This window comes from Euprymna scolopes, chromosome 46 (assembly GCF_053919585.1).
Source record: "Euprymna scolopes isolate OS-2025 chromosome 46, ASM5391958v1, whole genome shotgun sequence".
In the NCBI taxonomy this organism is placed as follows: Eukaryota; Metazoa; Mollusca; class Cephalopoda; order Sepiida; family Sepiolidae; genus Euprymna; species Euprymna scolopes.
Window position 1 is genome coordinate 17,238,396 of NC_136527.1, and position 25,949 is coordinate 17,264,344.

Sequence of the window (25,949 nt, forward strand, 5' to 3'; positions counted from 1 at the left end):
ATCTAATGGTATCTGGAAGTTTTCATATCTAATGGTATCTGAAAGTTTTCATATCTAATGGTATCTGAAAGTTTTCATATTTAATGGTATCTGAAAGTTTTCATATTTAATGGTATCTGAAAGTTTTCATATTTAATGGTATCTGAAAGTTTTCATATCTAATGCTATCTGAAAGCTTTCATATCTAATGGTATCTGAAAGTTTTCATATTTAATGGTATCTGAAAGTTTTCATATCTAATGGTATCTGAAAGTTTTCATATCTAATGGTATCTGAAAGTTTTCATATTTAATGGTATCTGAAAGTTTTCATATTTAATGGTATCTGAAAGTTTTCATATTTAATGGTATCTGAAAGTTTTCATATTTAATGGTATCTGAAGGTTTTCATATTTAATGGTATCTGAAAGTTTTCATATCTAATCGTATCTGAAAGTTTTCATATCTAATGGTATCTGAAAGTTTTCATATTTAATGGTATTTGAAAGTTTTCATATCTAATGGTATCTGAAAGTTTTCATATTTAATGGTATCTGAAAGTTTTCATATTTAATGGTATCTGAAAGCTTTCATATCTAATGGTATCTGAAAGTTTTCATATCTAATGGTATCTGAAAGCTTTCATATCTAATGGTATCTGAAAGTTTTCATATTTAATGGTATCTGAAAGTTTTCATATTTAATGGTATCTGAAAGTGTTAATATCTAATGGTATCTGAAAGTGTTCATATCTAATGGTATCTGAAAGTTTTCATATTTAATGGTATCTGAAAGTTTTCATATTTAATGGTATCTGAAAGTTTTCATATTTAATGGTATCTTAAAGCTTTCATATGTAATGGTATCTGAAAGTGTTCATATCTAATGGTATCTGAAAGTTTTCATATTTAATGGTATCTGAAAGTGTTCATATTTAATGGTATCTGAAAGTTTTCATATGTAATGGTATCTGAAAGTTTTCATATCTAATGGTATCTGAAAGTTTTCAGATTTAATGGTATCTGAAAGCTTTCATATTTAATGGTATCTGAAAGTTTTAATATCTAATGGTATCTGAAAGTTTTCATATCTAATGGTATCTGAAAGTTTTCATATCTAATGGTATCTGAAAGTGTTCATATCTTATGGTATCTGAAAGTTTTCATATCTAATGGTATCTGAAAGTTTTCATATTTAATGGTATCTGAAAGTGTTCATATTTAATGGTATCTGAAAGTGTTCATATTTAATGGTATCTGAAAGTGTTCATATCTAATGGTATCTGAAAGTTTTCATATTTAATGGTATCTGAAAGTGTTCATATTTAATGGTATCTGAAAGTTTTCATATTTAATGGTATCTGAAAGTTTTCATATTTAATGGTATCTGAAAGTTTTCATATTTAATGGTATCTGAAAGTTTTCATATTTAATGGTATCTGAAAGTTTTCATATCTAATGGTATCTGAAAGTTTTCATATTTAATGGTATCTTAAAGTTTTCATATTAAATGGTATCTGAAAGTTTTCATATTTAATGTTATCTGAAAGTTTTCATATTTAATGGTATCTGAAAGTTTTCATATTTAATGGTATCTTAAAGTTTTCATATTTAATGGTATCTGAAAGTTTTCATATTTAATGGTATCTGAAAGTTTTCATATTTAATGGTATCTGAAAGTTTTCATATTTAATGGTATCTTAAAGTTTTCATATTTAATGGTATCTGAAAGTTTTCATATTTAATGGTATCTGAAAGTTTTCATATTTAATGGTATCTTAAAGTTTTCATATTTAATGGTATCTTAAAGTTTTCATATTAAATGGTATCTGAAAGTTTTCATATTTAATGGTATCTGAAAGTTTTCATATTTAATGGTATCTGAAAGTTTTCATATTTAATGGTATCTGAAAGTTTTCATATCTAATGGTATCTGAAAGCTTTCATATCTAATGGTATCTGAAAGTTTTCATATTTAATGGTATCTGAAAGTTTTTATATCTAATGGTATCTGAAAGCTTTCATATTTAATGGTATCTGAAAGTTTTCATATCTAATGGTATCTGAAAGTGTTCATATCTAATGGTATCTGAAAGTTTTAATATTTAATGGTATCTGAAAGTTTTCATATCTAATGGTATCTGAAAGCTTTCATATCTAATGGTATCTGAAAGCTTTCATATTTAATGGTATCTGAAAGTTTTCATATCTAATGGTATCTGAAAGTGTTCATATCTAATGGTATCTGAAAGTTTTCATATCTAATGGTATCTGAAAGTTTTTATATCTAATGGTATCTGAAAGTGTTCATATCTAATGGTATCTGAAAGTGTTCATATTTAATGGTATCTGAAAGTTTTCATATCTAATGGTATCTGAAAGTTTTTATATCTAATGGTATCTGAAAGTGTTCATATTTAATTGTATCTGAAAGTTTTCATATCTAATGGTATCTGAAAGCTTTCATATTTAATGGTATCTGAAAGTTTTCATATTTAATGGTATCTGAAAGCTTTCATATTTAATGGTATCTGAAAGTTTTCATATCTAATGGTATCTGAAAGTGTTCATATTTAATGGTATCTGAAAGTTTTTATATCTAATGGTATCTGAAAGTGTTCATATTTAATGGTATCTGAAAGTTTTCATATTTAATGGTATCTGAAAGTTTTCATATTTAATGGTATCTGAAAGCTTTCATATTTAATGGTATCTGAAAGCTTTCATATTTAATGGTATCTGAAAGTGTTCATATTTAATGGTATCTGAAAGTGTTCATATTTAATGGTATCTGAAAGTGTTCATATTTAATGGTATCTGAAAGTGTTCATATTTAATGGTATCTGAAAGCTTTCATATTTAATGGTATCTGAAAGTGTTCATATTTAATGGTATCTGAAAGTTTTCATATCTAATGGTATCTGAAAGCTTTCATATTTAATGGTATCTGAAAGTGTTCATATTTAATGGTATCTGAAAGTGTTCATATTTAATGGTATCTGAAAGTTTTCATATCTAATGGTATCTGAAAGCTTTCATATTTAATGGTATCTGAAAGTTTTCATATTTAATGGTATCTGAAAGTTTTCATATCTAATGGTATCTGAAAGCTTTCATATTTAATGGTATCTGAAAGTTTTCATATCTAATGGTATCTGAAAGTGTTCATATTTAATGGTATCTGAAAGTTTTTATATCTAATGGTATCTGAAAGTGTTCATATTTAATGGTATCTGAAAGTGTTCATATCTAATGGTATCTGAAAGTTTTTATATCTAATGGTATCTGAAAGTGTTCATATTTAATGGTATCTGAAAGTGTTCATATCTAATGGTATCTGAAAGCTTTCATATTTAATGGTATCTGAAAGTGTTCATATCTAATGGTATCTGAAAGTTTTCATATTTAATGGTATCTGAAAGCTTTCATATTTAATGGTATCTGAAAGTGTTCATATTTAATGGTATCTGAAAGTTTTCATATCTAATGGTATCTGAAAGCTTTCATATTTAATGGTATCTGAAAGTTTTCATATCTAATGGTATCTGAAAGTGTTTATATTTAATGGTATCTGAAAGTTTTTATATCTAATGGTATCTGAAAGTGTTCATATTTAATGGTATCTGAAAGTGTTCATATCTAATGGTATCTGAAAGTTTTTATATCTAATGGTATCTGAAAGTGTTCATATTTAATGGTATCTGAAAGTGTTCATATTTAATGGTATCTGAAAGTGTTCATATCTAATGGTATCTGAAAGCTTTCATATTTAATGGTATCTGAAAGTTTTTATATCTAATGGTATCTGAAAGCTTTCATATTTAATGGTATCTGAAAGTTTTCATATCTAATGGTATCTGAAAGTGTTCATATCTAATGGTATCTGAAAGTTTTTATATCTAATGGTATCTGAAAGTGTTCATATTTAATGGTATCTGAAAGTGTTCATATCTAATGGTATCTGAAAGTGTTCATATCTAATGGTATCTGAAAGTTTTCATATCTAATGGTATCTGAAAGTTTTCATATTTAATGGTATCTGAAAGTTTTCATATCTAATGGTATCTGAAAGCTTTCATATTTAATGGTATCTGAAAGTTTTCATATCTAATGGTATCTGAAAGTGTTCATATCTAATGGTATCTGAAAGTTTTCATATCTAATGGTATCTGAAAGTTTTCATATTTAATGGTATCTGAAAGCTTTCATATTTAATGGTATCTGAAAGTGTTCATATTTAATGGTATCTGAAAGTTTTCATATCTAATGGTATCTGAAAGCTTTCATATTTAATGGTATCTGAAAGTTTTCATATCTAATGGTATCTGAAAGTGTTCATATTTAATGGTATCTGAAAGTTTTCATATTTAATGGTATCTGAAAGTTTTCATATTTAATGGTATCTGAAAGTTTTCATATTTAATGGTATCTGAAAGTGTTCATATTTAATGGTATCTGAAAGTTTTCATATTTAATGGTATCTGAAAGTTTTCATATCTAATGGTATCTGAAAGTTTTCATATTTAATGGTATCTGAAAGCTTTCATATTTAATGGTATCTGAAAGTGTTCATATTTAATGGTATCTGAAAGTTTTCATATCTAATGGTATCTGAAAGCTTTCATATTTAATGGTATCTGAAAGTTTTCATATCTAATGGTATCTGAAAGTGTTCATATTTAATGGTATCTGAAAGTTTTCATATTTAATGGTATCTGAAAGTTTTCATATTTAATGGTATCTGAAAGTTTTCATATTTAATGGTATCTGAAAGTTTTCATATCTAATGGTATCTGAAAGCTTTCATATTTAATGGTATCTGAAAGTTTTCATATCTAATGGTATCTGAAAGTGTTCATATCTAATGGTATCTGAAAGTTTTTATATCTAATGGTATCTGAAAGTGTTCATATTTAATGGTATCTGAAAGTGTTCATATCTAATGGTATCTGAAAGTTTTCATATTTAATGGTATCTGAAAGTTTTCATATCTAATGGTATCTGAAAGTTTTCATATCTAATGGTATCTGAAAGTTTTCATATTTAATGGTATCTGAAAGTTTTCATATCTAATGGTATCTGAAAGTTTTCATATCTAATGGTATCTGAAAGCTTTCATATTTAATGGTATCTGAAAGTTTTCATATCTAATGGTATCTGAAAGTTTTCATATTTAATGGTATCTGAAAGTTTTCATATCTAATGGTATCTGAAAGTTTTCATATTTAATGGTATCTGAAAGTTTTCATATCTAATGGTATCTGAAAGTTTTCATATTTAATGGTATCTGAAAGTTTTCATATCTAATGGTATCTGAAAGCTTTCATATTTAATGGTATCTGAAAGTTTTCATATCTAATGGTATCTGAAAGTTTTCATATTTAATGGTATCTGAAAGTTTTCATATCTAATGGTATCTGAAAGTTTTCATATCTAATGGTATCTGAAAGTTTTCATATTTAATGGTATCTGAAAGTTTTCATATCTAATGGTATCTGAAAGTTTTCATATCTAATGGTATCTGAAATTTTTCATATTTAATGGTATCTGAAAGTGTTCATATCTAATGGTATCTGAAAGTTTTCATATTTAATGGTATCTGAAAGTTTTCATATTTAATGGTATCTGAAAGTTTTCCTATCCAATGGTATCTGAAAGTTTTCATATTTAATGGTATCTGAAAGTGTTCATATCTAATGGTATCTGAAAGTTTTCATATCTAATGGTATCTGAAAGTTTTCATATTTAATGGTATCTGAAAGTTTTCATATTTAATGGTATCTGAAAGTTTTCATATTTAATGGTATCTGAAAGTTTTCATATCTAATGGTATCTGAAATTTTTCATATTTAATGGTATCTGGAAGTTTTCATATTTAATGGTATTTGAAAGTTTTCATATTTAATGGTATCTGAAAGTTTTCATATATAATGGTATTTGAAAGTTTTCATATCTAATGGTATCTGAAAGTGTTCATATTTAATGGTATCTGAAAGTGTTCATATTTAATGGTATCTGAAAGTTTTCATATTTAATGGTATTTGAAAGTTTTCATATTTAATGGTATTTGAAAGTTTTCATATTTAATGGTATTTGAAAGTTTTCATATTTAATGGTATCTGAAAGCTTTCATATTTAATGGTATCTGAAAGTTTTCATATTTAATGGTATTTGAAAGTTTTCATATTTAATGGTATCTGAAAGTTTTCATATTTAATGGTATCTGAAAGTTTTCATATTTAATGGTATTTGAAAGTTTTCATATTTAATGGTATTTGAAAGTTTTCATATTTAATGGTATCTGAAAGTTTTCATATTTAATGGTATCTGAAAGCTTTCATATTTAATGGTATCTGAAAGCTTTCATATTTAATGGTATCTGAAAGTTTTCATATTTAATGGTATCTGAAAGAATGAAAGTTGACAGGATTCAAATTTGGAATGGATTAAAACATAATAACTTTAATAAAAAATAATAATATGATGTTACTGTTAAACAGACTATATATTATTTTGTTACTTGTGCATTATAATTGAATAATATACAGAATATTTATTACTGCAAATATGAAGTGAAGATATGTTTTATCATCCATGATAAAAAAAAAAATTAGGCCAGACAGTCAACCGGTTTCACCCTCACTCAACGTACGTAATCTAACATAAAAAGCTATATGTCCGTCTGTCTGTCTGTCTGTCTCCATATTTTCAAACTATCTCTTCCGAAACTAAAAGTTGAAGAGCGGTGCTAGGGACCTCAAATGATTGGATGTCTTTACGGGCCGCTCTTTTTTTTTTTTTTTTTTATTCAATTTTCACCCCAAACAAGGCACAGTGCCACTTTGAAGCAGGGGGCTACTATTAGGGACTTAATTAGCGGGGTCATTATGAAGGGAGATGAGTAGAAAGATGTTTGTTAACATTACACTTGAACTTCTGCATATCATTGCAGTTGGGAAAGCAGAATCCCAGAAGGGAGTTCCAACGACCCACAGTTCTGGGGAAGAAACTATTGGAGTAAAAGGCTTTCTTGCACCTAGGGATCTCTACTGTAAAGGGATGAGACTTAGTAGCTTGTCGAGTTTGTCGGGGGTAGTTACGTCGGGGAGGTACAAGTGTTTGCAGTTCGTCAGAGCATTCAATATTAAAGTATTTGTAGAACAGGCAGAGGGATGCAACATCTCGTCGATGGGACAGAGGCTGAAGCCTAGATGACAGTTCAGGACCTATCAGGTTGGCGACTCTCTTTTGAACCCTGTCCAGGAGCGAGAGACAAGCAGCAGATGCACCAGCCCACATGTGACAACAGTACTCCATACATGGGCGAATGGTTGCCTTAAAGAGGTATAGGATACTGTCAGGCGTAAGTAGTTTTCTAGCACGGTAGAGAGAGCCAACCTTCCTTGCAGCAGCCTTGGCAATGCTCTCAATGTATCTATTCCAGTTCATATTCCCTGTAAACGTTAGGCCAAGGAGTTTAAAAGAAGTACTTTCAGGCAATGTGTTCTTGGCCATTGCTATTGGTGGTAGAGAAGATTTCTTGTAGTTATTGAAGGAAACAAACTTAGTCTTAGCAGCATTGAATGTGACCAGGGTCTTTAACCAGTTAAAATAGTTTTTAATGGGTCAAAAATGGGTCAAATTTAAAAAAAAAAAAAAATGGTTATACTTTTTGTACATTCATCTTAGTTTATTTTTTTAATTTTTAATCAGTCCATATGAGTGTCACGTTGGTGCAGTGGTAACGTCACCAGCTTTAAATGCTACAACTTTGCTTTCGGTTCTAGCTGATGGCACCCATCGTACGTTTTTTTTTTTTACTTTTGAAATCACGACTCTATAATAATGTATACGAAATCTGGACAAATTAAAATATCATATTTAAGCGTAGTTTACGCCCAGGCAAAGTCCCCCCTCACCTGCACTTCAATTTCTTGTTCTCTGTCAGTGGAGGAGAAATCCTTCACGACTGAGACAATTTTTATTTTTGTTCCTTTTCTCCATGTTAAAAAACGACCCTGGTGTCTAACTCTGTCCCGTGGGGAGGCATTGTAAATAGGAACAATAAATTTGTGTGTGTGTGTGTGTTTGAGTGTGTGTATAAGTGTGCATGTGTGTGTGTGTGTGTGTGTTTGCGTGTGTGTATTTGTTGGTTGGTTGTTTTTGTTTTACGGCATATCAACCCTTTTCAGGTTATTTAATGCTAAATCCAGTGATTTGAAATTTATTTTAATAGAATACTTTTTTTTTTCAAGTCGGTTTCTATTTAACCCATAGTTGGGACCCTAACAGGTACTACCACTCTAGGTAAGAGTGGACCTGGGAGCAATGCCAATTAAAGGGTGGCTCCACACTCCTCAAAGCCCTCAATCTGGGGCCTCACCATCGGATATAGCTTAAGGTCATATCCAGGACCACATGAATTGGAATGAGAATTACTTAAAAAATTACGAGTCTTCGTCAAAGTAGCTCCTCGTATGCAGTAACTGTATAAATGAGAGTAGTTCATAAATTAAATACTTTTTTTTACTCAAAATATGGTGCCATTAAAACGAGCAACAGTTTGTGCTCCATATGTTTATTATCTACATCAGTGGTTCTCAACCTTTTTTTACTCATGGACCCCTTTTTCCCTTCTTTTAATCTTGGTGGACCCCTTCATAACGATTGGTCATAAGACGATCTTCTATTTTTCACTAATATAAATTTTGAGGTTTTAATAATCAAAGAAATCTATCTATATGTCTATAAAAGTGAAAGTGTCTGTCTGTCTGTCTGTACGTACATTTCCCTATGCAATAACTCTGTCAATTTTAAGTCTACAGACTCTAAATTTGATATACAGGGTACTGAGATCTGGGAAAATCGATGTGACCGGATTTCTCCACTAGATCTTAAAAATCAAATTCACGATTCATCTCCAGAGGAGAAAGTATGAGCGTGCATGTGCGTTGCTTACCTCTGTGGATGAGTCTCGCATCTGTGTGCATTTGGTGAAGAACGTACTTGGGTGTTGGCAGATCGTGGTCGATTGCAAGAAGGACGTCAGCTGTTTGCTGCTGCTCTTGGCGCTCAGGAAAGAGGTGTAGATAACACACAGGAAGTAGAGCGGGTAGCACATCACTTGGAAGATGGCCGCCACGCTGAAAACCTTGCCGGGACTCAGCGACTCTGATTCCACCGTGAAATAATACAAGAAGGTCTGACCGAGAAAAAAAGACAAAAAAACACAATAAGAAAAAAAAAAGAATTGTTATGCAATCTTGATAATTATGATAATACTAGCGAGGGGTTGCCCGGGTGTTTGGAGGTGTGTGTGGAAACTCCGGGGGTGAGGGGTGGGGTTTAAAAAAAAAAAAATGTAAATATGAGGATCGAACCCGAACCGTTGAGGCAAAGTTGTAAATAAAAGTGTGAAAAAAAAAAAAAAAACGTGCGACGTTAACTATTGCCCTACCGCGAGATGCTAACGGAAACACGTTTGAATTTATTTAATTACTTGGATTTGGCAGGTGCCCGTTTTAATGAGTTAATGAGGTCAAGTTTGACTGCGGGGATAGTATTTCATTTACTGCAGAACGCTTTTTTTTTGTTTTTATTTTCCCAAGATGTTATAGGAAAAAGACTAACCCACATGTGGCGAGCGACAAATGTTGAATATTTATCTTCCCGAAGTCGAGCAAATTAAATAGACAGGCGAGCTTCGTTGTTAACTCTGAGATATTACGATTTATATGTGATATAAAAGTTTTAAAAAGTTGTGAACCGACCGACCGCTTCTCTGAAAGAAGCCTTTTGTAGACACACAGAAAAAGCGAACACACATACATACATACATTTTCGCTTTTATATTTATAGATTATGTGGATCGTCCGGGCATCTTTGCTTACTTGCTTGACTCTATAATATAAATCTCACCTGTCTGTTTAAATGTATCTATGTATGGCAATCAAGGTGGTGGTCAAGGTCTGGTGTGCACGTGTCTTAACAGCACACAGATGTCTTAGCGTCATACTGTGCTTCTCCCAAACAAATCAACCCCATGTGCACGTCGTGACCACTGCCACGCAAACGGAGCTCTGATGAGCGGCGAGTGTCCTGCGCCGTATAACTGGACCTCCACTGCTTTGTGGGCCAAGGTTCTTTAACCAAAGTCTAAGGGTGAGGTAACCCTGACAGAAACCTCCAGAGGAGCTTAGGCTCTGTCAGCTGCGGCATACATGACCCACCGGCGTGTGAAGTATGCTCTGGTGCCCAGCAACCTAAGTCCCAGTCATTGATCAAATGGTATGGTGGGTGGAGAGGGCTCCTGTAAACCGTGGTGAAGGAAACCTCTCTAGGAGAAGGAAAATCCTAATATAAATCCTGCGGCGACTGCTGCATCCAATGATGTTGACTTGTTCTATTTTTGGTTCAATGTTGCAGTTGTTTAGTGTGTGGGATTGTCTCAGTGCAAAGTCTTTCCCCACTATATAAAATTACTTGATATGTAATGGAATACACACTTTGCAATCAGTGTGTATCTCGATAACAAAACGGCTGGCTGTAGCCTGAAACGGCAAATGGACACTCAATGAAGACTGATGCAAATATGGGCTTGAATGGCAATAAAGGCTCTAGAACTTCCATGGTCTGGCCTGGTAGGTGTTCAGGGCACCACAGCTTGGACCCGATCATCATTGGATGTGCAGGACTATAGAAGGTTCATAGAAGTGACCGTCCGTCACATGCTGCTAGTTACGCTCATGTTTGTGTCATTTGAGCCAGTAATGGAAATACTCGAGAACAAGTTGCTGCCATCATGTATGTATGTATGTATGTTTGTTTGTACGTATGTATGCATGTATGCATGTATATATGTATGCATGTATATATGTATGTATGCATGTATATATGTACGTATGTATATATATATGTATGTATATATATATGTATGCATGTATGCATGCATGCATGTATGTATGTATGTATATATGTATGTATGTATATATGTATATATGTATGTATGTATGCATGTATATATGTATGTATGCATGTATGTATGCATGTATGCATGTATGTATGTATGTATGCATGTATATATGTATGTATGCATGTATGTATGTATGCATGTATATATGTATGTATGCATGTATGTATGTATGCATGTATATATGTATGTATGCATGTATGTATGTATATATGTATGTATGTATGTATGCATGTATATATGTATGTATGCATGTATATATGTATGTATGTATGTATGTATGCATGTATGTATATATGTATATATGCTCGAGAACAAGTTGCTGCCATCATGTATGTATGTATGTATATATGTATGTATGTATGTATGCATGTATATATGTATGTATGCATGTATGCATGTATATATGTATGTATGCATGTATGCATGTATATATGTATGTATGTATATATGTATGTATGTATGTATGCATGTATATATGTATGTATGCATGTATATATGTATGTATGCATGTATATATGTATGTATGCATGTATATATGTATGTATGCATGTATATATGTATGTATGCATGTATATATGTATGTATGCATGTATATATGTATGTATGTATGTATGCATGTATGTATATATGTATATATGCATGCATGTATGTATATATGTATATATGTATGTAGGCATGTATGTATGTATATATGTATGTATGCATGTATGTATGTATGTATATATGTATGTATGCATGCATGTATGTATGTATGTATGTATGTATGCATGTATGTATGTATGTATGCATGTATATATGTATGTATGCATGTATATATGTATGTATGCATGTATGTATGTATGTATGCATGTATGTATATATGTATATATGCATGCATGTATGTATATATGTATATATGTATGCATGTATGTATGTACAGAAAAAACTGTACAACCGGCGAAGTGAACGTCTCTCTATTCTATGTTCTGTGTATTTGGGATTGTTTTACTCTTTTATTCATGTTGAATTCACCTATTCGTAACAACCATCATCATCGTCGTCATAAATGCTCCTTCATATATATTCTACATGTACGTGTATGTCTACGTGTGTGTGCGTATGTATGTACATGCATGTATGTATGAATGTTTGAGTGTATGTGCATGTTGTCATGTGTGTTTGTTCTTGCGTATGTATGTTTGCGTGCATCTGTTTGTATGCATGCTTGTATGTGTACGTGTATATCTTTATTTCCCTATGTGTGTAGGGTGGAGCGGACTCCCAAAAGCCCGGTTAAGGCAACCCCTCTAGGTGAAGCAAATCTCTGATTTAAAAAAAAAAAAAATAAAGCGGGAGAGCAGTACCCACATTAAGCTGGTCTGCAGTTTAACTTGTTGCTGGCTATCTTGCTTTTGCTTGTTGCTGGATCTCAACAATTTGAACCGAGAGAGAGACTTAGCTGTCGTACAAAGCTAAAACTCTGTAACATCATCTTTGTATAGATACTCCCTCAGGCATTTGTCTATAAAAATTGTCCGTGGCGATGGAAAAAGTGTCATGTGTGTAGCCCTGAAATGCTGGAAGCATGTAATAATTGATCTCCCATCATTCTATATATGCATATGTTTGTGTGTATGTATGTATGTATGTATGTTAATATATGTACTAGTGTATGTATGTGTATGTATACCTATTTGTATATGTATGTATATATGTATGTGTGTATATATTTTTATTTATTTATTGTGTATACATGTTTATGTGTGTTTGTATATACGTATATATATTTGTGTGTATGCATACGTATATGTATATATGCATATATATGTATGCGCATAGGTGCATATATATATGTATGTGTAGGTAACTTTATGTGTATGTATGTATATGTGCATACATGTGTACGTATATGTATGTGAATATGTATGTATATGTGTATATGTATTTTATATGATAGTATATATGTGCATGCATATATATGTATATGTGTGTATGTATATGTGTGTATGTATATGTTTGTATGTATGTGTTATATGTATTGTGCATGTGTGTATGTTTATGGATATGTATGTGTATGTATCTGTGTATATGTATATATATGTATGTATGTATGCCAAGGACCGTCTTCAATGTCATGTCTGCTTAAGCGTGTGAATTCGCTGGCAGGACTAAAATAAAAAAAAGGTTATCATCAGGCTCATGGACTTTCAGTGACTGAGGGAGTGGCACTCGTCTGACAAGACGTTGCAATCATCATGTATATATATATATGTATGTATGTCTGTATGTATATATATATTGTGTCAGGTCATGTCATGTGCTACTGGTACCATGTAACCCAGTACTACCTGCCTCATGGTCGGGTCACCGGCGACTAAACTGGTTCCCCCACCAGACTTGTTTGGTGAGGAGGGCGGCTAGTCTCCCTGAAGGATTAAAAACAAGACCTGCCAAAGGGCGAATGAATTCTTTTTCTGGGTCAACGGCCAACTAGCACCATGTATATTTGTGTGTGTGTATATGTGTATTGGGGTGGAGAGGGCTCCCGTAAGCCGTGGTGAAGGCAACCTTTCTAGGAGAAGCAAATCTCTGATTTAAAAAACCATTAAGCGGAAGACCAGTACCCGCATTAAGCTGGTCTGCAGTTTAACTTGTTGCTGGCTATCTTGCTCTTGCTTGTTGCAGGATCTCAACATTTTGAACCGAGAGAGAGACTTAGCTGTCGTACAAAGCTAAGACTCTGTAACATCATCTGTGTATAGATACTCCCTCAGGCATTTGGGCTCATGGATTTTAAATGTCTGAGGGAGTGACACTCGTCTGATAAGACGTTGCAATCATCATGTATATATGTATGCATGTATGTGTATGTATGTATGTATGTTTGTATATATGTATGTATGTATGATAACATCTGTTTGTTACTAGCAGTTTCACCCGGCTTTGCTCGTACTGTTAATAACTGTATATGGATTTGTATGTATATATATATATATATATATACACATATATATACACACACACACACACACACACAAATATATATATATATATTTATTTATAACTACTTAATTTACTCACATAAAATTAATATACAAAAGTATAAATTTATGCGTAAACTTTAAGTATTTACTTCAAAAGTGCTCAATACGTAGGTAGAGCTAGTTAGTAATTTATTAAAATCTCAATAGAAGATGCGCATATAAAAACGACAAACGACCACAGAATTCGCGCATAAGCCTGAGGAGTCCTAGAGTGGATGAAACGCGGCATATTCAGTGTAGCTTAATCGCCATATATATATATATATATATATATATATATATATATATATATGTGTGAATATATACCGTAATGCCTTTCGATATAATAGACTTCCTTAACTACCATAGAGAAAAGTTGATAGAGACTGCAGAGGTCAAATTCTTTTTTTACTTTGACCCTAATCTTGACCCTTAACATTTATTGTTTTGGGCTCAGTTTAAATTAAAACATCTGACCTATATCTAAGTAACCTACATCTAAAATTTCAAGTGTTTAGACCCAAAACTGGCGGAGGAGTTTGATAGAATCTGCAAAGGTTAACTCTTTCAACTTTGACCTCTTGGCAGCAAAATTTTTTCCCCAAAAACTGATTAAAAAGCTTGCTGCATGTCTGAATACCCTTTATGTAAAATTTCAAATGTTTAGACCAAAAATTGGCTTAATAGTTTGCTATAAACTGCAAAAGTCCAATCTTTTGAACTCTGACCCCTTTGGGAGCCAAATTTCAGCAAAAAAAAAAAGAAAAAAAAAAAAAAAAGAACAATGAAAAAGCTTGCCCTGTTTTTGAATACCTTTTATGTAAAATTTAAAATGTTTACATCAAAAATTGTCTGAGTTATTTTTTAGAGACCACAGAGATCAAATTTTTTTTAAAAATCACTAGCGGGGCCTGAGATAATTCCACAGGGGACTCATTCACATGTAATATATTGATGTTAGCATTCTGTAGATGTTCAGCGTAAATGGAGACGTTCTGATATTATTGTAGCTCTTTTGTTAAAACTGCAAAAGTATTTATCTAAGCTAGCACGAACGCCCGGTAAAGCCCGGTCGTAAAGTATGTTCAAATGATATTTTAATTCTTGCATATTTCGTATATATCATAATAGATTTTTCATATATTATAAAGTTGCGATTTCAAAAAAAAAAAAATTATATCCATATGACTTGGGTGTATTAGCTTGAATCGAAACCGAAATAAAAACTAATGAAAAAAATATATGTATATATGTATAACTTAAGTTCCTTCAGCCATGATCGAAACTGAAACCAAAACTTATGAAGAATTCTTGATAAAATTATTTATAAAAAAAAATCGATGATTTAAATGCCATCGGCTATAGTCGAAATCAAAACCAAAACTTATGAAGAATTCTTGGTAAAATTATTTCTGACAAGAAATAAAAGAACATAACAATTAAATCACCCGGATATATATATATCTATATATATATATATATATATATATATAAACAACCTCTCTCTCTTTTTCATATCTATTATCTATTATATATATATAAAAGTGAACGTGTGTGTGTGTGCGTATACATTTCCCTACACAATAACTGTCAATTTTCAGTCTACACACTCGAAATTTGATGTACAGGGTGTTGAGATTTGGGGAAATCTGTGTAATCGGTTTTCGGCCACAAATTTGGTCAAAGTTCAACGATTTGACCTTTGAGAACTCTACCAAACTCCTCCGACAATTTTGCATCTAAACAATTGAAATTTTAGATATAGGTTCCTTGGGCATGGAGCTAACTTAATAATTTGATTTGATATTGCTATTTCTTTCTTTAAACCCACATGCTGCCAAGTCGGCAATACTTGTTGATGGAAAGACTATTGAAGTTGAAAGCTACATCTACTTGGGAAAGAAAATGGAGAGAAGGATAGCATAGGGATGGGCAGCTTTTAGGAAAATGGAGAATATCATGAGAAGCCGTCAATCAAAAGGAAGATCTTGAATGAATATGTACTACCTGTGATGATCTACGGTAGTGAAATATGGGCCCTGACAACTCGCCAAAGTGAAATCTTGGCAGTAGCACAAAGCAAGTTGGAGAGGATAATGTTAGACATCACTCTACAAGACAGAAAGACAAACATCTGGATCCGCCAACAAACAAGAGTTTGTAACATCAATACTGCCATCTAAACATCCAAACACAGATGGGCAGGGCACGTAGCCAGACAACATGGCAACAGATGGTCCAGCAGGACAACAGAATTGATACCTTGTGAACATAAGAGGCTAAAGGGAAGACCAATAACGATGGAGAGACGACCTGATACAGCACATGGGTCCCACATGGCAGCGAATAGCTCAGGACAGAGTTAGATGGCTAAAGTCCAGGGAGAGGTTTCTCATTAAGTGATAAAACCCTTGTTGATTTAAAAAAAAAAAAAGGGGCCAAACTGCTAAAAACAAAACAAAAACAAAACAAAAAAAAGGTTAAATTCGTGAAATTTAGTCTAAAAACATCAAGTGGTTCAAAAATGGGTGATCAATTTACTAGAATGTTGCATTAGGAACTGAGCACCCCCTACAAATATTTCAGTTTCCTCTGGTCCCCTATACAATATAAAAAAAAAACAACAAAAATGGTTTTCCAGAAAAAAAAAAAAAAAAAAATGGTGTCATTTTAAACTCACCAGGGATGTACTGGCAATGGGGGCAGCAGTGACGAGAAATTCTGTAAAAAAAAAAAAAAAAAAAAAAAAAAAAAAAAAAAAAAAAAAGTGTTAGTATGCTGTATCAACGGTCATTTACATGCTTGCTTTACATGCTCATTTGTTTACATTAGACTTGAAGATGATCATGCGGTAGTCAATTGGGAAGCAGACTCATGGTATCTTGTCCCAAAAGTGGGATTTTCAAGGAAAGGAACTTTGCTCATCGAAGATTTCGTTTGATTTCTGATAAACAGACAGAGTCAGGAAAGTTCTTTGCTGAGGTGGTAGCTAGACGAGTTCTTGCTGTGAATGTTTTCCACAATGAGTCGATTTCATCATGTATGCTCTCACGCATCTTTTTAAACGCATATACAGTCTATCTTTAACATTTGTAACCTTACGCACTGTGCCGTTTCACAACGAATGGATTCCATTAAACATGCACACACGCGTACATGAGCGGACGGCCCAACAAGTATTTATTTACATGAGACTTGAAGAAAGAAACTTTGTTCATGGAAGTTCCACTTGATTCCTGGTAAACAGAGAGAGTTAGGAAAATTCTTTGCTGTGGTTGTAACTAGACGAGTTCTTGCTGTATATGTGTTGCAGGTGGGGGAACCAAGGATTAGAGCTCAGTCGAGTTTCTACCATGGATATAATGATACAGTAGGAGAGGCTCGTGACAATTCTTTGATTCTTATGGTTTGCCTGTAGTCCTCTTTGAAATAGCTGTTAGTCTTCCTGACAGGTAAATCAGAAAATGCTCAGTTAATAGTGATGTCTCTCTATATTTGTGGCAGTTGTTCGCTTGTGACCATGGGAGCAGCCATCTTGCTTTTTTTTTCCTACTAGTTGTAATAATGGATTCAAAATAATTTTTTTTAAAAAGTGTCAATTTATTATTCACTGGGAAAATGGTGCGACCCTTCTACTGCTCCATTAGATATCTAACTGCTGATGCTATTCTCTGTCTACATAAGAGCCAGGTATGTCCAAGGATGGAATACTGTTGCCACATCTTGGCAGGAGCTGCTAGAAAGGACTTATTCTGCCTTGATAGAGTTCAAAATAGACTTCGTAGCCTCGTAGGAGATGTCCTTTTTTCTTCCCTGCAATCTCTGTCCCACAGAAGAGAGGTTGCGAGTGTTATTGTTATTTCCAAGACAAGTGCTCGTCTGAGCTCCAATCTATAGTCCTCCCTTTCACGAAAAAACACTTGTCTAGCTGAAACCACTGTCAATAATTTCAGACACTCTTTATCTATGCCTAAACCTAAACGTAGATTCCATGAACAAAGCTTCTTTCTTAGAACTGCACGACTGTGGAACTCTGTTTCGTTTTCCTGCTTTCCAGCCGACTACAATTCCAATGTAAACAAATTCAAGTCCAATGTAAACAAATTCTTGATGACCCATCTTCTTAAGTAATCCAATTTATCAAATTTCCAATACTAACGATTACTACAATATTATCCCATTGACTGCAGTACACACAATAACTTATCCTCAACTGGCTTCCGGGCCTTGATAAGTGGTGATTCACTGATTCCTATGTTAAAAAAAAAAAAGAAGCTCAATGACTCATGTTCTTTGCTGCTTCGAACGAACGGACGGAGCTTTAATAAATATGAGAAAATAATAAATCCCTCTAAAGTTTTCCGCAGAGCAGTGTTAGCTGGGTAGCTCTGACCATACCACGTTGCTAACACAGGGGGAAAAAGGGTTGGACTTCATGGATGTGTGTCTGCTGCTTATAGACAACCACTTTTATCCTATGAGAATTTACTGAAAGACAAATAGCTTACTAGCAAGGGAGATCACTCTGAAAAACCTATCAAAAGCAAGGGAGATCACTCCATAAACCTATCACCAAGGAATAGAATTATCGGCGCTTCTACTCTATTGGGACGAAATTTCGGAAACCGTAAAACTGAATTTAACACGAAAACAACGCATTCCTCGAATTTTTAAGATGATTATTTCCAATAATTACAAAAATCGATACGGTACAAAATTATTTATTAAAATTTATAAAATAAAAAATAGAATTTGATGAAAACAATCGTAAGACAGGAAAGTTCAAAAGGGAGGTAATTTTCCGTTTCGATTTAAATAAGATGGCGACAATTTTTCACCTGCTAACACGATTACAGTTGTTTTATTTTTTTTTAATAGTTCATTAATATTCAGGTAATTCCGACTGGATAATTTGAAAGCTACCATTGTAAATTATTAGAATTGATAAAAAAAAAAGTCAGTAGAAACCATTGTTTTGTTTTTTTAATCTGAAAACTCCATGTATCGACTATAAAATCTCGTCCCAATTCTGTAGAAGCGCCAAAAAAGTGCTTCGTTTACAGTAGTGCACAAGTAGGTTTATCAGAATTTTTGTAGGAATTTTTGACACCTCTAACACGAAACTGCGAATAAAATATAAAAAAACTCGTAATTTCTCTTTTAAAAATGGGTTGTTTATTTTCTTTATGGATTATACTTCCAAAATAAACTAGTAAAGTTGTTTTAAAAGTAATAGAAATTTTTTTAACATTTTTTTTTAACAGTAATGAATTTTACGAACTTAATATTTTTCAATTTTTAAACTTTAAAAATCTATCAAAATTTGGTACTAGTGCACTTATTGATCCTGGCTGAAATAATAACGTTATTTCGAAAGTCATTCTTAACATTGGGAGGGGAGGGTGTTTTATAGCTATTCTGTACTTTAACTTCACAATTTAATAAGAACAGACATCATAAAAATTTAATTAAACTTGAAAATACTATTTTTTAAAAATAGCGCGGATCAATAAGTGCATTTAGCAACCAAAGTTTTTCTATTGATTCTATTTTTACGATATTTTCAGGGTCAATGTGAAATTTTATGCTCTTTCCAACAAACTCAATATAATATTTTAGACAAACGTTTTTTTTTTTAATTCACGCCCCCCCCCATTTTCAAGTGTCTATTAAAAAGTAAATAATTAATTTACTCACCAAAGTGTTATATATCACAAATTGAAGAAAAAAGGTCAATAAATAATATATTCAAATAAATAAAAAAGTAGTGTTTTTTAGAAATTTACCTGTAAAGTTCGAAGTTTAAAACCTTCTTTTTTTTTTAAACCACGTTGTTTGTTTTTTCTTTTTTTTTTTTTTTGTTAATGAAACCTTCGTCCTTGCTTCTTTAATTGAAAAAAAAAAATAGGGCTTGAATTACATTTTTCGAGTAGTTATAAGCTAATAATTCACGCCTCCCATTTTGAAATGTCTATTAAAAAGTAAGCAATTAATTTACTCACCAAAGTCTTATATATCACAAATTGAAGAGAAAAGGTCAATAAATAATATATTCAAATTTAAATCAAAAAAGTAGTGTTTTTTAGAAATTTACCTATAAAGTCCGAAGTTTAAAACCTTTAAAAAAAAAAAAAAAAAAAAAACACGTTGTTTGTTTTTTTTTTTAATGAAACCTTGGTCCTTGCTCCTTTAATTGAAAAAAAATTAGGGGTTGAATTACATTTTTCGAGTAGTTATAAGCTTGGAAAGACATGGGGTCGAATAATTCACGCCTCCCATTTTGAAATGTCTATTAAAAAGTAAGCAATTAATTTACTCACCAAAGTCTTATATATCACAAATTGAAGAGAAAAGGTCAATAAATTATATATTCAAATTTAAAACAAAAAAAGTAGTGTTTTTTAGAAATTTACCTATAAAGTCCGAAGTTTAAAACCTTCTTTAAAAAAAAAAAAAAAAAAAAAAAAAAAAAAAAAAAAAAAACACGTTGTTTGTTTTTTTGTTAATGAAACCTTGGTCCTTGCTCCTTTAATTGTGAAAAAAAAAAATTGGGGCTTGAATTACATTTTTCGAGGAGTTATAAGCTTGGAAAGATGGGGTGGAATTATTCACTATTTTTCACGAAATTTCTGACACACCTAGTGCACAAGTGCCTATTTGTCTTCTCCTATTCCGATAATAAATAAAAACACGCATTTATTGTTGTTTATATTTGTTGAGATTTTTTTAGTTGATCCTGAAATTGTATGTTTGCCTCTGCTGTGCACTCTTCAAACTGAAAACCAAAAAAGTAGTTCTCTTGCACAAATGCGAAATAGTTTTATAAAACATATTTCACTAAACTGTCAACAGGTGGCGCTTCTTGATAAAAAAAATCTATAATATATATTACTAGCAGTTCAGGCCGACTTTGATCGAGTCCTATTTACTGGTCATAACTTTATGTGAATATGTATAATGAAATAAGAATTACAGTCAAGTTTACCAAAAATAATCCAAGATGGTAAAACCAAAATATATTATAAATATTGAAGAGTTAATATTTATAAAGTAATCTCAACAGAAAACCATAACTTTAGTAAAAGTATTTTTTTATCGTTATATTTTACGATGCTTTATTTTTATAAAAAAGCAAAAATAAATTCTTTAATTTTTTTTTTTTTTTTTACTTCAGAAAACCATAACTTCAGTAAACGTATTTTTTGTTTAAACAAAATAATACATTTCCACTAAGATTTAAATAAAAATAATTGGTTCATTATATTTCGCGATCATTATTTGATAAATACTGAAAATTTTATTAAAATTTGTTAATTTCCTGATTTTTTTTTGTTGTGATTTTTTAAAGTAAAGGGTACGGTCAAAATGTTTATACATTTTGAGCATCGGCATTCATTTTGCACGTACCTAGAATAATATTATTAGTCCTTCCTTATCTCAAAGCATTCTTTTTTCTGTTTTTTTTTCTTATTTTTCTTTCTTTTCTTTTTCTTTCTTCCTTTTTTCTTTCCTTTGTTTTTTCCTTTTCTTTCGTCCCAATATAGTGTAGAAGTGCTGAACTCATATCTCAATACAAGGTAGCTTTAACGTGAGAGACGAACAACTGATTAGGACTATAAAAGCAAGGGAGATCACTCTAAAAACCTATCACCAAGGAATAAAACTCTTATATCTAAATGCAAGGGAGATAACTTAGATCACCACAGTAAAGCAACGTTAAGCCTGGTCAATACTAGATGTGTGACCATTTAGAAATACCAGCTGCTGTATTTAGAAGGAAACTGTCATCTTCCTGCACCGTCATCTTCCTTGATATGGAGATATAGACTGAAGACTGCTTGTGATTCCCATGAAACTTCTTCTGTTGGAGCAAGTCAGTTCAACCCGCCTACAGTGAGAGCTACTTCAGTATGGTATTCGTTGACATCTATGCAAATGGCAAAACCATTTACGGCAACACATTGAACAGCTTCGATGATCAGGATCTTTCTCTCTTCAGATTTGGAGCGTATGGCACAATGGAGGAAAAATCAAGCTTCTCTCTTTTCACCAGCAATGCTCGGATCCTTACTTGAAGACTTGTGTGACACAGCTGTGTGACCCCCCGACGGATCGCCAACCCCCAACGTCGTGTGGGGTGTATTTTTCGTTCACTATTCTTCTTATGGCCGATCTTCATGGGAACACACATGGGTCCACAAAGTCAAAGAATAGAGTAAAACACAGCACAGTGGGGAAAGAGGTGGCTGGTTACCTTTAATGCATCTAAGACCAACCTCCTATCTCTACATCATAAACGCTCTGATCCCAATCTGGCATCAATTGAAATGGATGGCTCTCGTCTAGGGGAGGCCCCATGTTTTTATTTTTTTTTGTTTTTTTTACACAGTGATCACCACTTATCAAGGCCCGGAAGCCACTCAGGGATAAGGGTTATTGCACGTATATTACGTTAGTGTGGAGATTTGATGAAGTGTTCACTTAAGGGGGTGGTTCATTAGGAATTTGTTAACGTTGGACTTGAAGACATCCAAGTTGAAGTCTGGTGGGAAGCAAGCAGACGGAACAGAGTTCCACAGGCGTGCAGTTCTAAGAAAGAAGCTTTGTTCATGGAATCCGCGTTTTGATTTAGGCACAGATATAGAGTGGGTGAAATTTTTCACAGTGGATTCAGCTAGACGGGTGTTTTTCGTGAAAGATTGGCGAGGGGGGACCAGAGATCAGAGATGTTTTGATAAGCTTCTGGGTTTGACCTTTACTCCTGATCTTAAATAGAACACATACATCAAATCTGTGGCCAAGGTCGCTGGGAAAATGGTGGGATCCTTCTACCGCTCCAGAAGATATCTCACTGCTGATGCAGTTCTCTATCTTTATAAGAGCCAAGTACGTCCAAAGATGGAATACTGCTGCCACAGCTGGGCGGGAGCTGCAAAAAACAGCCTATCCTGCCTTGACAGAGTACAAAATAGACTTCGTGGCTTGGTGGGGGTGCCCTTTTCTCTACCCTGCAAACTCTTTCCCACAGAAGAGACGTAGCAAACCTGTCTTTGTTCTATCGTTATTTCCATGGCAAGTGCTCGTCTGAGCTCCATTCTCTGGTCCCCCCTCGCCAATCTTTTAAAAAAAAACACCCGACTAGCTGAAACCACCGTCAATAATTTTCCCCACTCCTTATCTGTGCCTAAATCAAAACGTAGATTCCATGAACAAAGCTTCTTTCTTAGAACTGCACACCTGTGGAACTCTGTTCCGCTTGCCTGTTTCCCTCCCGACTTCAACCTGGATGTCTTCAAGTCCAACACAAACAAATTCCTGATGAACCGCCTCCTTTAGTAATGACACTTTATCAATTCTCCAATACTATTGCTACAGTATCCCTTTGATTACTGTACACACAATAACCCTTATCCCCGAGTGGCCATTGGGCCTTGATAAGTGGTGAACTCCATGTAAAACAAAAAAGAGACACGAATGTTTCACATATTTTTGACGGTTGTGTGATGTTACATTCGTCTGTCAGTCATAATTTGTTTCTATCTCTGTTTCGCAGTCAGCTCTAAAACTGTCCAGCCCTTGTCGCTACCGACAGCTCGATGTCAACTGTCTTCTCTGCATCTGTAGTTTAAGTCCCTCCATCCCAGCTACCGGAAGCTGCCCTTCCCCGTTTTATCTGTTCTGTAGGTTTCTATTGTCATTGTCAAATCCTAAAGGCTCAATCTAAAAATACCTACCGATTCATTGTTTGCTACTTCCCATCTTTGTTTATCGTAAGACACTTCCTATTCCTTTGTCTATTGCCCCCCCTTTCAGCACTTAATGACTCGGGTGCACCTCAGGTCCACTTTATAGTATCACAGTTGCATCAAATCATTTTTTTTTTTTTTACTGTTTTTTCACTCCAAACAACGTACAGTGCCACTAAGCCATAAGGGGCTACTATTTTGGATTAGATTTTCAGAAATACTATGTAGAGAGTTGGCCAGCGAGCTATCTGTTTGCATCACACTTAAACTTCTGCATGTCAGTACAGTCGAGGAAGCAGGAACCTGGAAGGGAATTCCAAAGTCTAGCATTTTCGATTGATGAAAAGCGATTTTTTTTGGGGGGGGGGGCTTTTTTTTGCAGACCATCAAGAGCAATAGGAGCCTTCTATCATGTCTGGAAGTGACACAATGTTAAACGAATGCGATCGGAGATGCGCCGCTGTACAGCTCATGCTCTCTACAAAGTCATGAGAAGAAGACTATAGCCAGCACCCTCAAAATGCATCGCTGGATTGCCATGAATAACAGGGACATGCCCAGGGTGATAAGAACAATGTTTCTGACCACGGTTATGGTCTTTGGTGTCGTTTCAAGTGAGGGCCACATCATGCCACCTCATATCTTTGAAGTCGGCTTGAAAGTCAACACCAAAGTGTACTTGGATGTACTGAAGAGCATGGCGATCCCCTGGTGCAATCAGGTGGCTGCTGGTAAACCTTGGGTGTGGCAGCAGGAATTGGCAATGGCCCAAAAGTCCAAAGAAACCCAGGCTTGGCTTCAGAAGGGGTGCTACGACTTTATATCCTTCTCTTGCCCCTCCCTCCTTCCCCTCTGGACTACTTCGTTTGGTCATACATCGAGAACATCACCAACATGACCTCCCACAACACCAAAGCCAGCCTGATCACCGCCATCCGCCGAGTATTCGCCGAGCTCCTGCCGGCACTTGTGGAAAAAACATACCCCCAGTTCCAGACCCGTATCCAAGCGGTGATTGAGGCTGAAGACGGCTACATTGAATAGATGTCAGCTCTGCTACATAATCAAGTTACTTGAATTGGTTTTTTTAATAAAAGTTTTAAAATAAAGCTGTTTTCTTTAGGGTGACAATTTTATCGTTCCACGTTGTAATTGTTTCTTTGCAACTGTTTTTTGTTTTCTATAAAATAAATGCCTGAAAACAAGCATTAATTTTCGATTGTCTTTCCCCCTTTTGTTAGAAAACGAATACAACAAAATAAATAAATACTTCCGTTTAATTAAAGTAAACTTTTAGAAAAATAAATAAATTTGTTAATTTATTTATTTTATGCACTTTTAGCAAAAAAATAAATACTTCTGTTTAATTAAAGTCCACTTGCAGCAATAAAAAAATAAATAAATAAATAAGGTAATCTAGAAGAAAGAGAGAGCCTGTTTTCCCCGTTTAACTATACATTTTACGAACATTCATTCCTTGTCAATTCATACATACCTACAAACATTTTACGAACATTCATTCCTTGTCAATTCATACATACCTACTGTCCGTCCATCCAGTTATGGAAGCTATGGCTTCGGTTTTTATAAAAAGGTTTAGGGGCGTGAAAGGATGCCATTGAGGCCAGAACCAAGAATACATGAAATGAACAACGTTGGAAGTGTGTAGATTCTGACTCCATGTAATTAAAGACAGACGAATATTGAAGGTTGAGAACCGATTTTATTTACGACCAACAATTTGTATTAGGAGAGGCAAAGTGTTCGTAGCATGGAATGTGATTTAACAATTGACAAGGAATGAATGTTCGTAAAATGTTTGTAGGTATGTATGAATTGACAAGGAATGAATGTTCGTAAACTGTTTGTAGGTATGTATGAATTGACAAGGAATGAATGTTCGTAAAATGTTTGTAGGTATGTATAAATTGACAAGGAATGAATGTTCGTAAAATGTTTGTAGGTATGTATGAATTGACAAGGAATGAATGTTCGTAAAATGTTTGTAGGTATGTATGAATTGACAAGGCATGAATGTTCGTAAAATGTTTGTACGTATGTATGAATTGACAAGGAATGAATGTTCATAAACTGTTTGTAGGTATGTATGAATTGACAATGAATGAATGTTCGTAAAATGTTTGTAGGTATGTATGAATTGACAAGGAATGAATGTTCGTAAAATGTTTGTAGGTATGTATGAATTGACAAGGAATGAATGTTCGTAAAATGTTTGTAGGTATGTATGAATT

The 25,949-nt window shown here is 33.4% G+C and overlaps 1 protein-coding gene across 14 annotated transcripts in view; it reads right to left on the bottom strand.

The window, feature by feature from the left end:
• Positions 1–25,949, bottom strand: part of LOC145271243 (ATP-binding cassette sub-family C member 8-like) — a 528,909-nt gene that overhangs the window by 195,154 nt on the left and 307,806 nt on the right. For all 14 annotated transcript variants that reach the window (XM_080126810.1, XM_080126808.1, XM_080126809.1 and 11 more), the window contains 2 exons: positions 16,632–16,672; positions 8,937–9,179 (listed from right to left, as the gene is read on the bottom strand). In XM_080126810.1, the coding sequence (XP_079982936.1) occupies positions 8,937–9,179; positions 16,632–16,672 (284 nt within the window). The remainder of the gene's footprint in view (positions 1–8,936; positions 9,180–16,631; positions 16,673–25,949) is intronic.